The sequence below is a fragment of the Crassostrea angulata genome, chromosome 3, assembly GCF_025612915.1.
Source record: "Crassostrea angulata isolate pt1a10 chromosome 3, ASM2561291v2, whole genome shotgun sequence".
In the NCBI taxonomy this organism is placed as follows: Eukaryota; Metazoa; Mollusca; class Bivalvia; order Ostreida; family Ostreidae; genus Magallana; species Magallana angulata.
The window spans coordinates 42,369,324-42,383,743 of record NC_069113.1 but is presented as its reverse complement, the minus strand read 5'-3'; the positions used below and the strand labels follow the sequence as shown (position 1 = coordinate 42,383,743).

General features: G+C 35.3%; 1 protein-coding gene across 5 annotated transcripts; it reads left to right on the top strand.

Moving 5' to 3' along the window:
• Positions 1-5,294: 5,294 nt before the first annotated feature.
• Positions 5,295-10,378, top strand: LOC128176387 (beta-1,3-galactosyltransferase 1-like). Of its 5 annotated transcripts, none has more exons than XM_052842683.1 (3): positions 5,295-5,582; positions 6,548-6,693; positions 6,920-10,378. In XM_052842683.1, the coding sequence occupies exon 3, from the start codon at positions 6,963-6,965 to the stop codon at positions 8,253-8,255; it is 1,293 nt and encodes a 430-aa protein (XP_052698643.1). In that variant the 5' UTR covers positions 5,295-5,582; positions 6,548-6,693; positions 6,920-6,962; the 3' UTR covers positions 8,256-10,378. The 5 variants fall into 5 exon arrangements, with proteins under 5 accessions (XP_052698643.1, XP_052698645.1, XP_052698641.1 ...); XM_052842680.1 differs by having other exon boundaries at positions 5,296-5,582; positions 6,548-6,639; XM_052842685.1 differs by lacking the exon at positions 6,548-6,693 and having other exon boundaries at positions 5,295-5,563.
• The last annotated feature ends 4,042 nt before the right edge of the window (positions 10,379-14,420 follow it).

The window sequence follows — 14,420 nt, the reverse complement described above, 5'->3', positions numbered from 1 at the left end:
CTATTGCATTAAGGTACCTCACTACATTAAGACTCAAACTTTTTAAAACTGTGTAAAGATCTAGATGATAAATGTTAGATTGTTTGGATCAGAGCTCAGATGATAAAGTATCTGGCATGTGAACCGCAGATCATGAGTTCTTGGGGCATCTGTCCATGGTTACTGATTAAAAATTATGGAAATCATTTTATTAAAATTTGCATATTCTTTTTTCAATTTAACTTGTATACTTCTTATACATCATACTATCAGATATTTGCTGATTTTAGAAATTACAGTGTTAGTGAGCCACCTGAAAAAAGAAAAATACTGAATTTTAAAGTCTAATATATGTAATCAGTACGCAAACTTTCTAAATAAATATCATTCTGTCTTTTTATCATGAAAATATTTTCAATTTGAAACAGAAATTTTAATGATTGAAAGTTGAATGTTTACCATAAAGTTCCTTGGATACCATCTTGGATGGCTGTTACAAAATTGTAGAACTAAACGTTACTGTAGCTTATGTTTTGATTGACCAGGAACGCTTTTAATAAAATCAAAACACTCAAAAAGACGCCAATCAACGCCAGTTAACTATTTCAAATACATTTATCTCAGCAACTGGAATTGACAATAACCTGAATTGAATGCGCAGACGCAGACAGGCCGTGTTTCATTTGTCTTATCTGATATGTAGTTTCTATATGATTTGATATCGATTTTTATAAAAATAGAGGCGAAAATAAGGAGCGATAGTAATATCGCTCCTTCAACTTCGCACTTTCGCCTTCGCATCTTCGCGCTTCGCCGTCGCATCTTTGCATTTTCGCCCCTTTGCCGTCGCACGTTTGCACTTTCGCCTTCGCAACTTCGCACTAACGCATCTTCGCCCTATATGCAAAATTGTTTTGCGAGGGGTGTCAATTTCAACAGTTACCCTCCCAAACAGGCACTATTTATTTTATTATACTGAATGTCTTATTTTTAAAGAAAATATTATTGCTTTTATATAGGAATGACTTGAATTCTACGGCGAATCGTACGCGCATAATTTACGCGCATGTAACAATTCGTTGTGTTACCCGTTGCCAAGTGTGTTGCTAACGCTTAGGGTAATAGAACGGATTAACAACTGCGTCTAAACCAATCAGATTTTAGTATTTAACATGAAAGTATAGTATAACGGATTGTTACATGCGCATAAATATGCGCGTACGGTTCGCCATAGAATTCAAGTCATTCCTTTAAAAAAGCAGTAAAGTTTTCGTTAAAATTATGATATTCAGTATAATAAAATAAATAGTGGCTGTTTGAGAGGGTAACAGTTGATATCGACAACCCTCGAAAACCATTGTCAACCGACGCATATGGAATATGGGCTCTTTGAGGAGATGAATAAAAGATTGACAAATAAATGAAAGATTTCTTTTGACAAATTTACGATAATTTTTTTTCCATTTTGGTACTATATAGACTAGTTATTAAAATCGGCTAAAACGTACGGTGTTAATTAATGAAGAGGTATCACAAGAACATTTATCGTCTATACGTGATGAAAAAGAAGAAAATATATAAATTATATATACAGTAACGGAGAGTATGGTGGCATATCTCTGCCCCTTGTGTGCAGTTGATATCAGTTGTTGTTATACTTTCATGTTAAATACTGAAATCTGATTGGTTAAGACGCAGTTAATAATATTTACTATTACCCTCAGCGTTAGCAACGCACTTGGCAACGGGTAACATTAAAAAATGTTACATGCGCGAAAATTATGCGCGTACGGTTCGCTGTAGAATTCACGTTGTTCCTATATAAAAAATATTATACCTCATATCAGGGTTCATCTGATGGTGAATGTCTTAACTTCGCCTGCTACGATCTGATTTGACAAGAGCCAGTCAAAATTGTTCATCAGCGAAGATGTTACACTGTTACAGCATAGCTTGTAATGCCTTGTACGTATTTTACTAACCTGTATGGGGTTGAAGGGGCAACTCAGAGAGATACCGATACTAAATACATGTAAGTGCACTCTTAATAGCCCAATCGGCTGCAAATAAAGCCTTGCTAAAAAATAAAATAAAATGAAAAAATGAGGAACCTCCTTTTAAATCAGACAAAGCCCTACTTCGCTCATCTTCACAGTGTCAAGATTTTGTATTTATGGAACTCCACACAAACTGCATGGAGTTTCGTAATCACAAAACCTTGACATCGCAAAGGTGTAATGTAATTCGCTTATCAAGCTGTAAGAGCTCTCTCTCTCTCTCTCTCTCTCTCTCTCTCTCTCTCTCTCTCTATTTGAATTAAGTGCATTCCGATCATATAAGAATAATTTCAAATGTTAGTTTACATAAGAAAAATATTTGTTTTCGACCTGCACTATACTATTTTCACTATTTCAATGCAGTTGCATTGTTTCAACCGTATGTGTTGTTCTGGCGGCGGCTTGTCTATGTTGATGGCGAAGCGACCTGCCGACTGAGTTTAACGAGCGGCTGACGCAAAAATTGACTCTCAGAAAGTGCATAGGAAAATCGACGGTTTTTTTTAAACGAGCTATATCACTGCGTCTATACCGCGTGTTTATTAGAATGCAAAGCAAGGCTTTTTTTTTTTTTTTTGCATGCTCAAAGCGCGCGCCGTCGCAAGGCGTTAAACAATGTTCAAGGCGATCCCATCGCGACAAATGAAGCTGCTGTTGCGTTGTTGCGGCGTTGTAAGGGAGGCTCTACTGCGTGTACCTTGCTGTGATACATTATTTAAGATCGCAGCGGGGTAGCCTTAAAGACGCAGTCCCCGTGTGGATCGGATTTAGGTGAGATAGAACAAAAGTAAAAATGCCATACAAGTATAAATTTATAAATAAACTCTAGTAGTAATAATCTGGCCCATAAGTAGGAAGTTCTTGTTCCCGTTTTTGCACACATTTGAAAATTAGGTACATCGAAAAAAAAAATGTGTGCGAAACGGGAATTTGACCAGGTGAGATATAATTGCTTAATTGCTATAGCCGGTATCATACTTCCTGTGATATTTCATTTGGTCGGTCATCTTACGTAACAACTATAAAAAACTCATTCTTCACTTTTTTCTGTTTCTGTTTCGTAAATCCTGCTTTTCTTATACTTTCGAATATAATTCTTCTGCACCTTATGTAGCATTATAGTTATGATTGAAAAATAAATGAACTTGAACTTATGACTGAAGGGAATTGACAATAGAATAAATAAAACATATCGCAATTGATATTTACATTTATTTTATGTTACAACGTAAGTTTGAAATTTTTTTTCTTCAAACAATGCAGATTGTTGCGAAAATGCTGTACATGTGGTGCTTTTGTTTACCTTCCTGCCTTTAGGAAGTATATACGCATAAATGTTTGTGAAATATGATACCATGTATTGATAACCGTTGAATTCAATATGTAAGCCACCGAACTTGCTATGTAGGCAAGAAAGTACATGTAAAAGCAAACAAAGCATTCAATGAGATACAGTCATTTAGTTTTTCAATCGCATTGCATTTCAAGTTTTGGGACGTTTGAAGTGTCGTTATGCAATGCACAAGTGTATGATGACAAGTCGATAATTTTAAATGCTTCAAGAACTGTAAAGATTTTCCACAAAACATCAAATGTTGACCTCATTCACGCATTTTAACCCTCTTCAATATGGGGTATATATCGAATCAATATTTTAAACAAAAATAATATATTGTCGTAAAGTTTTGTGCCAATTTAGCTATACTAATAAATTTGAAATAACAGAAAATGACCCACAATATACTAGTACTATAGCGACGATGGCGTAAGTTGCTGCTTCAAAGATTGAAATATTTTGTGTTATTAGTCCCCTACCGGTTTTCACCGGAGGGGACTATATCTTTCCTCTGCGTCCATCAGTCCGTCTGTCTGTCCGTCGGTCCGTCTGTCTGTCCCACTTCAGTTTTCCACACTTTTTTCGTAATGCGTTTGAGGAATAATATGAAATTTGCTGAACAGCTTCAAAATGTCAAACTACAGATCAAGTTTACACCTTTGTAGCGTCTGGTTGACATATTTTCGAGAAAATTAATTCTTTATATTCAGATTTTTTAATGTTTGGGTTCTGCATAACAGTGCATTGTTTTTACAATTTCCACAAACCGGTAGGGGACGTGTATTGCGTATGCAATACTCTCAGAATGCTTGTTTATATTTTGCAACTAAGTTATAAAAAGAGATTCTATATATAACGTAAATGGACTAAAAATGTAAAAGTTAAATCGTCTGTCATAAGTCTTCTTATCAATGAGCGGACATTTAAGAACAAATATCATTATTTTTATTTTATCAAATAAAAAAAATTGCTGATATTATTATTTAGACTACATAATTGCTATCACAACACAAATCACACCTATTGTTCTATACCCAATTAACACATGTGTGCAAAACGGGAACACACCGAAGAAAGTAGTGCAAAGTTGGGGGTTGGGGGGTTGGTTAAGCCTATTTGATTACTTGATATAAATCTATTCAGTCTGAAGCCCCCACCCCCGGACCTCCTCTCCTCTACGCTACTGCATGCTATTACATGACCTGAATTTCTATACTATTTTTTCGAATTGCAAATACTTAATTGAAATATGTAGGAATTTACACTTTATGCTCGTGTAAAACAGTTACACAAGTTTTTGAAGTGTAATTTTTAGGAATAGAATCGAATACAGTATCTATAGTCAGGCAAATGAATTTATGTACACGTAGATCCATGCAAATCCTTGTGTATTAATATGAATTTTATTCTCTTGTAAATCTTTAAAGTTGCTTTGTATTTTGTCGAAATATCAAAATAAATATAAAGAATTTTCATTAATTTGCACGAAAGTATACCTCTCAGTTCGATGTACATACTGAGTTTATATATGTGCGTGTACACCCCTTCCCCCTAAGGAACGTAGCATCAAGTGGGGACCACCCCACCCCACCCCCGCTCATTTTCTCAAAACAGACATATTTCATAGATTTACATAAATACATGTAAAGATTGAATTTTGAAGAAGCTGCCTCGGCCGTTTCCACTTTTTTGGCCGGGAGCATGTACAACAATATTTTTTAAAGAGAACTTTTAGGTAAAACGAACTCACCCCCCCCCCCTCGGATTAGGATATTGAAGATTTGCTGTTTGTGGTTTCTTTTCTTGTCATGATTATGGATAAGTCTGCCCCCCCCCACCCCACTTTCAAAACGATGCCTCGTGCATGCCTGCGTGCACCCGTGACTCTGCTGTTCCATTGTAAGTCTTTCATGCAGAAATATTGGCAAAGAAAAGACTTGCTGTCTGGAACGGCCGTTATCTCTAATTAGCCACCAGACAAGTCATAAAAGGAGGGTAAAAGAACATGGATTCACAGGCCACAGCCAACCTCTATTGAATTAGTACAAACATTGTACAAACATTGTAATATAGTTTGTTCTAGGGTTTTTCAATTATTCAGAGTAGCATTTAACTATCGATTATAGCTTATACTTCTGAGGTGTTCCTGCGCTCCAGATATTTGGAGCCAATGCAATTCTTCCGAGAGATAGTAAGCATTCCATGCACAGGTTAGTTATTCGCGTGTTTTCTTATGAAGTAACTAGATGCTTTGATTTAAATGAATAGTACTACACTTATGCTGCAAAATTTTTGTAATTTCTTTCACTTAAACTAATATTTAGTTCAGTAAGTACTTATCGCAAACTGTTGTAAAGTATGTTTACTTATTTTTTAATTTATTTTTGTAAGTTGACCTATTTATAAATTAATAATAGTGTGGTTTTTAAAAATATTTGTTCTATATGGTGGCATAGCATGCGCGGATCTAGAGGGGGGGGGGGGGGGGGGGGGGTCGGGGGGGTCCCGACCTCCCCTGGAAAATGAAAATTTATCAAATTTACATAGTAAAATTATCGCGAAAATATGCCTCGGACCCCCCCCCCCCCCCCCTGGCAAACACAATTATCCTTCGGACCCCCCCTGGAAAAATTTTCTGGATCCGCGCATGCATAGTTCTCCCAATATTTTTGTAAGCCGACCTATTTATAAATTAACAGTAGTGTTTTTTAAAAAATATTTGTTGTGTATGGTGGCATAGTTCTGCCACCACTTGAAAGATTATTATGTCGACTTGTCAGATCTTGATGTTGACTGGTCAAATAATTATGTCGACTTGTCAGATAATTATGTTAACTTGTAAGATCTTGATGTCGACCTGTCAGATACTATGATGACAAGAAAATGACAGTTAGTGGCACTAACACGCTTTTACATCAAAATATTGAGTTGACATAAATATCCGACATGCTGACATAAGGATCTGACGGGTCGACCTAAGGATCTGGCAAGTCGATATGATTATCTGACAAGTCGACATAATTATCTGACGAGTGGTAGCAGATATATGCCACCATAGTTCTGTGAACGCATGCACATGCATTTAAATGATCACAATGAGAATCCTGCATAATAAAATTTGGGTAGCTTAACATAACGTGACTAAAGCCTGTTTATTTCATTGCATGCCATTCAGTCACATGTGGCTCACTGGTATTAAAAAGATCCGTCAGACTCTAAGCCGGGCCGATGTTATCTGTGCAACAGTGTCATTTTCAACTAGGACAGGTGGATAGTTTCTTTACACCAAAAATTCCTAGTTATGTTAAAATAGGTCATGCAGTAAGTCACTAAATTTTAATAGGATTTTCTTACACATTTTTGTTCAGTAAGTTTAAATGTTATTCATTAAAAGGAATATATATATATATATATATATATATATATATATATATATATATATATATATATATATATATATATATATATATATATATATATATATATATATATATATATGCATGTTGCCTTTGGTATTAATTTATTGAACATATATTTTTTGTTTTAGACTTAAATGAAAAGGGTCGAGAAAAATTGTTGAATTAGAGATCATGGTGCGATTGAAGCGAAAGTACACCTCATTGTTAAAGTGGATGTGTTATGCTTTGTATCTCTCGCTGGCGTTTTATGTACTCCAGATATTGCATCGAGATAACATACTCGGAGAAGAACAAAAAATTTACTTTCCTCCAAATCGAACTTTCAGAAATATACCTCAAAAAGTGGAATTTACTTTTGTGACTCATAGAAATGAAGTTACTGCTGTAACTCAAAGGAATACAGTCTTGATACAAAAAGAAAAGAATTCATTAAAGGATGGATTTATTAAAACGGGTACTAAGGCAACACATTATCGGCAATATCCACTTAATGTGGACTTGAAGGACATCGTACGTAGAATAATGATGAAAGAACCAGTAACAGTTAACGTGATAAACCCCCATCCGTTCCATTACACTTTGAACCCGAAGAAAACGTGCTTAATATCAGAGACGTACTTGTTAATTCTAGTGAAATCTGCAGCTAATCACACAAAAAACCGCGAAGCCATTCGAAAGACATGGGGGAGAATTTCTGACCCTGGAACCAAACTCATCTTCTTGGTCGGTTTCTCCACCATTAATAGTGCTATAGTTGCAGAAAATGCAGACCATAACGATATAGTGCAAGAGAATTTTCTGGACGTATACTGGAATAACACTTATAAAACAATCATGGGTTTCAACTGGGCAACAACATTCTGTCCAAAGGCCCACCATTTACTTTTCGTGGACGATGATTACTTCGTTAATCTACAAAATCTTCTCTACTTCGTAAGACACTTAAATCACAATATGCCTCTTTTAACAGGAACTCTCTTGCCTGTGTCTATACCTTACCGGGATAAATCAAGCAAATGGTATGTTTCATTGAAAGACTACCCCTTCCGTAAATATCCGCCATATTTGGCTGGAGGCGCCATAATTGTTTCAATGGATGTTGCTCGGAAAATGGCCGCTGCCTTCCCCTATGTGAAATATTTAGTGATTGACGATGCATATTTAGGAATAGTTGCATATAAACTTGGAATAGGCGTTACCAGAAACGCCAAGATATCAGATCAAAACTGTCAAGATTGGAGCTTGCGTACAAAAATTGCTTGTCATGGATTTAGTAACGTAACCAATCTTCTAGAGACTTATAAGCGTCTGAATAAACCAAAAACAAAACCTGTCAGTGTGAAAACCCAAAGTCAACCCCAATCTCTACCCAGAGTTATCGTTCCTGCTTCGCTCCAGCGTAATACGCCCTCTGGTGAGAGATTGAGTCAACCCCAGAACATAAAACGACATGGAAAGATATGAAAAAAAGTCGGGATATATATTCACTCTGGTTGAGCTAAATTCTCACTTGCAAAATAAAAGTTCGTTGGTACCGTTATTACAACATTTACCTCATATTGAAACTAATATATAAATTACATCCTTTCTCATAATAAAACGTCGCCAGAAATCCTAGATTGCATGGCCAGTATCGTTTTCTATAGCAATTGTTGTTCAGAACCTCGTGGTAGGCAGAGGTTGTATTTGAATGAGTATCGTGGTTGCCTGTTTGGAGACGTATAGGCTTCCCCCATCGTCGGAACCCACGGGTTTTCTATCCGTTACAAACGGATAGAAAACCCGTGGGTTCCGACGATGGGCTTCCCCGGGCACTCCTGTTTTTTCCCACATCAATGACCCCATTGCGCTATCATCCGTGCCAACGAGACATATTAAAATAAGTTGAATAACTTGTTTGTCAATCATTGTAACATTAAATAAATAAAATGAAACCTCTATACAAAGATTTAAGAATTCATTATATAAATCTAAAAGCATAGCTAAAGCCCCCTCTTTTTTTACACATGGTAAGCGCAAGCTAAACATAATACATACCAAGCTATGACACAATTGCGTACTCAATTATGATTTACACAAAATAAATATTATACGAAGCGGCAATTGTCGGTGTGGATCCCCCGAAGATGCTTACCATTTTTTCTTCAAATGCAAAAATTATACAATCGCTAGAAATAATTTTTTTCTTAATCTGCTACAACTAGATCATTTTCATATAATTAATACTCATCTTTTATTATGGGGCGATGAGTCATTATCCCTTGATATTAACAAGCAATTATTCTCATTAGTTCAATTGTACATCAACGAAACTGGTAGATTTGTTTAATATAGTTTATGTGCATGTTTCTTATTCTCGTTTACGTCACTTATTTTCATTTAACGTAATAACAATTCTACGAGGGTTGTTCGGAAAATATTGAGACAACACGGATATTTCCATTTCTAAGGGACGAATTATGGTGAAAATTGGCATGAACATTGAAGAAACCTTAACAAATAATTAAAGAAAGTAATATTTAAAAAAATGTTTAAAATTTTGTTTACAACGGTAGATTAACAAATCGGCGGTGGGGTACCCGGCGCAAGCGTAAACTCGGAGATTAAGAAAACTAAAACACCGTCTATCTAAGTGTCCGCAAACTTACAGCTTATACTAAAAGAAATCAGATTATATATGTTAATTTTGCTATTTATTGTGACTAACTTTTGATCAAGTTTTACGAGTGTTTGAGTTGAAATACGGACATGGTACAGATATATTTACCAAGCAATAGGAATTTGAAAACGTCAGTATATAGAAATTTCACGCCAAAGCGGCGCAGTGAATATACATCAAATTAATGAAAATTTCGGAAAAAGACCTTTTTATACCACCCAACTGCATTAACAAAAACTATACGACGGCAAGGGATAAAGAACTTCAGTTTATCGTCTTTTTTCACTAATTGTTTAGCTAGAATTCAGACAAAGTGACTAAATATCAAGTACTTTTTACACACTAACTGATGTAAACAGTTCTAAAATATGTACACAGGATCACTGTTGGAGACATTTCACAGTAATTTGATTTTCAGTTAGAAATGGCCCGATTTTTTTTTCACAAAATCAAGAATGGAAGGAATATGCGAATGTTGACATCTTGAAATATACAGAAAATATGAGAAATGAAGAATTAATTCTAATTTTCCCTTTGTTTGTTAGGTTTTTAAAACATAGGATCAATAAGAAGCGTCAAAATGACGTTGCGGTAAGTTTGCAGTTGCGCCAGGTCACTGGGTGATGGCACATTGGTCAGCTTACCAGGAATGATCCAATCATGCTATGGACAATAAAATTTTTACATTGATAAACTCTATCCTGGTGTACGTTTTGGTGAAATTTCAAGGATTTATCTTTTTCTCCAAGGAAATAAGAGTAAATGTCTCAATAATTTCCGAACAACCCTCGTATATCATGCAATAACAGTGGTAAGTTTTGTATAATTTTTCTATTTAATGGTAAAGACCTAGTAAGTTGTCAGAACTTGTTTCCAAACCATTTGTATATGTATCTTATATATATGTATACAATAAAATATGTTCAAATCAAATAAATAAAATTCATTTTTTTTTCAAATTGTTGTTCATTCTTATCAAGAAAAATTGTTCTTTTACAAAAAGGACTATACTTTGCTTATGTTTGCATAATTCTATAGTTCAAATAGGCTCGAGTAAGCTTTTCTGGTCACTTTATGTCAGTATATATTCTTGACGTTTCTTTTCCATTTGCATCACGTTCAATTTTGAAAGCTGCATCAAGCTACGGTGGAAACAATGTCCGCCTCTTGACCAAAAACTTTTTAACGACTAGGTCGTCACTCGAAATCATTTTTCAGACTGGGAGCTATGTTGTTCGTCCAACTGAGTTTAGCTATTTACCTTCAGCTATGCATTCCTAATTTGCATTTCTGCTAGTCACGGGTTTTTGGTCCGATCCGCTCCCCACAAGAAAAAAGTGGCGGATTAAAAAACCTTGGCCTAGAAAAGATGCACTGATTTGTTCTTTTCAGGCAATGGTTTTTACGACTTTGTTTTTTGTTTTTTTGGGGTTTTTTTTTTTTGGAGAAAACCGCTCATGTGCATACAAAATCACATGCGAATAAGTTGCGGAGCTTTCCAATTATACTTGATTTCTGATGATTTCTGTGCGCTTGAAATATTTCGTTCGACTTTAAAGCTGTGCATTAGTAGTCAACGGCCGTAGCGCAATGGAGGCAAATGCTTCGATCACGTTTGAAACGACTATTAGCATTTTTTAATAAAAAGTGAGATAGAGATTAAAAGTGAGCTCGCCAAGTTTGCAGTCATGAAAAAATTAAAAAAAGATTACAGAAAATATAAATTATGTAACACTTGAAGATAACAACATAATGTCCAGGCTTAATCAATTCTATACCCACTGATTCTCATCGCTACCTTAAACCGTCAACCCTCTCCGTGAATACCTTAAGGGATGCTCCTAAGATAAACTACCCTTTGACGATTTTTTTTCTCTGAAGAACAGAGCAATATATTGAAATGATAATCCCTTCTGTGTGTTCGAGACTGCAAAGTAGGCAATGAGAGAAACACAAAAGACAAATAAACCATTTTACAATACAAAGAAAAGACAATAGTATCCCGTCCAAGAAAGAATCTTTTCATTCTTTATACTAACGAAAGTTTGTGCAAAAACAGCACTGATTTACTAGTTCCATTACGGGTCACAACTACAAAATAACACGTCTTGTCGCATAGACAATGTACAATTATTTCTGTGGTTTTTTTAAGGTCAATACGAAGATTTAGCTACCCTGGAAGTACAGTATTCACCGAGCCGGAGGCGAAGTGAATATTTTACTTCGAGTGTAGCTAAATTATCGAATTTATCGAAAAACAGCAATAATTATTTTATTATATGATTCAGTGACGAATTGATACAGACATATATTAAATTGGGTGTTATTAAGCAATGTTTTAGTTTGAAGCCATTGCCGAACAAATTGAAAAACGCGATGTTTCATTGGACGATCTCTCCAATGTAGAGAAAATCAAATGTTATTTTGACCTCCTAGGTCACTTGCAGGTGAATATTATACATTTATTATACTTTCATGTTAATTACTGAAATCTGATTGGTTTAGACGCAGTTGATAACCCGTTCTATTACCCTCAGCGTTAGCAACACACTTAGCAACGGGTAACACAACGAATTGTAACAGTTGAAACTGACACCCCTCGAAAACCATTGTCAACCTCCGCTTCGCTTCGGTTGACAATGGTTTCCTCGGGGTGTCAATTTCAACTGTTACCCTCCCAAACAGGCACTATTTATATAATATTACATGGCTTCGAGGGCGACATACCAGAATATTTGCCCCGAGGTGACAGGAAAGCCCTGGAGTGTTATGTCGCCCGATGCCGAAGGCAAAGGGTGACATAACACTCTAGGGCTTACCTGCATGTCACCGAGGGACAAATATTCTGGTATTGTCGCCCGAGAAGACATGTAATATATATTATATAACATTTTTAAAAATACAAATCTGTTTAAGAATATATTTACCTTATTAACAGGTGTATTTTAATTATTAATGCATATTCATATCTTACGAATCAATTTTCTTGTAAAATACCGATCGATGCTTTCAAAAAGAAGATCATTTTTCAAATTAAACAATAAAGGAAGTTTCTCTGAATAGCAGACACTGAGGATTATTTTCAATAACCACTACGTGTACTGACGTACTAGTATCTTCTCATCTGTGACCACTGAGGTTTAAATGTTCGATTTCGTCGGGCTCTTTAATTTTTTTTGTCTTTAACGGTGGAACGGTGGTTGCTTTTGCGATGGTCTATTTTGAGCGAACCTTGCAGCTGATGAAATAAACGCAGTTATTAATTATATGATTGATTAATGAGAAACAGAGAGGAACGTTTTGGATGCACAGACGTGTACGCAGGCTGATCTTAGACCTTCAAGTAGTTGTAGTTATCGTGGAATGTTAAGTGAATCAGCTGTTTCTTCTGTGTAACGTCTGATCGACAATGATGATTTAGTATTTTTGTTAACCTTTTTTTTTTTTGGTTAAATTTTTTTTAAATTTTTTACTTTATATATGTCCTCGAGGTTATTCTATTGATTTTCTCTAGAACTACTCTTCCTAATTTCTTGTTCGAAACGATAATAATAGTCTTATACTGGAAAACATGAACATTTTGCCTCGACTGCAAAAGGAATGCGCTACGGCCGTGGTTTACGCCATGACGTCATGGTTTCAACTGCAGATGTGCAGCGAAATTTGCCGAATAAACCTTTTTTGAGGCGCAAACTGTCATATTATTTTGCAAGTTAAACAAAATACATGGTTACGTATTGAAACATAAACGATATTTGGGCTCGGATCAAAAACGTGAAGAGGGCTCGGCGTCATGTTTTCTTACCCTCGCCCAAATACAGCTTATACACCGTGTAGATTCACACATAATGGGGCTGTGATCCGTGTTATATTTCAAGACATTAACCAAGTATTTTATTTAAGGAATAAAGAATCATTCTTTGAGCCCAAGGAACTTTATGATAGATTTGACCACGCTTTGATCATTATATTGACCAAAAATCCATGAACGCAATGTAATGGAGGCAAGTGCATCACTTTTGAAATTACAATTTTTAACATTTTTTTTAGCTTATTTGATGTCAGAGTTGAGAACCCCCGTGCTTACCAAATTTACAGTTATCAAAAATCAAATTACAGAAAATAGGATTACCGGTATTTACACTCAACAAAACTTCTAAGTGTTTACCCAGTATTATGTATTTACTTTATATGAAATAAGCACACTTATTTGTCATGTCGTCGGGGTGACTGATTTCCACTTAACTTCCAAATAGTTAAGAACGGTGTATCGACTTTGACCTGCGACCCGAGACCTTGACCTTTGCTTAATATTACAAACACTTCCCGTTTGGTTGAACTTCGTTCAGTGTTTTTGGATTGTTTAAGACTTAAAGTTGCTGATGGAAAGAGAAAAAATATGTCAAAATAACGCTTCCTTCGGATTGCTTAATATTTAGAACAATATGTTGAGGACAAAATAAACAGCAAATTTAAAGTGAGTACAATGTATCATAAAAACAATGCAGACACCAATAACACAACGGCTCTGGCTCTCTTTTTTTTCTTGTTCTTTTTTTTTTTACCAATGATCATTTTGGCCATATTAAGTGTTTTTATTTTTAACCTATCACCAAAGACTAATATCAATAAAAAAAGAATTGACAACCATGTTAAGCATGCGCAGAAAAATACAAATCTAATGTGCAAATGCGTTTTCTTTTACGGAAAGAAATTCTAAATAAAAACGAATTGCTGGTTAATGAATTCGGTTTATGTGCCAACAGTCAAACAATTGATGGTTTTAGATTAAGTATTATTTAGTCAAATAATTATTATATCAATAATATGAGAGAGAGAGAGAGAGAGAGAGAGAGAGAGAGAGAGATTTCATCAATTGGTTTAATTATAATAGAAAACAAACATGCTTTAATGTAATTTATAGGGGAGATTTAGAGACAGGGACTGCGCTCGCCGCTAATTTTGAAACA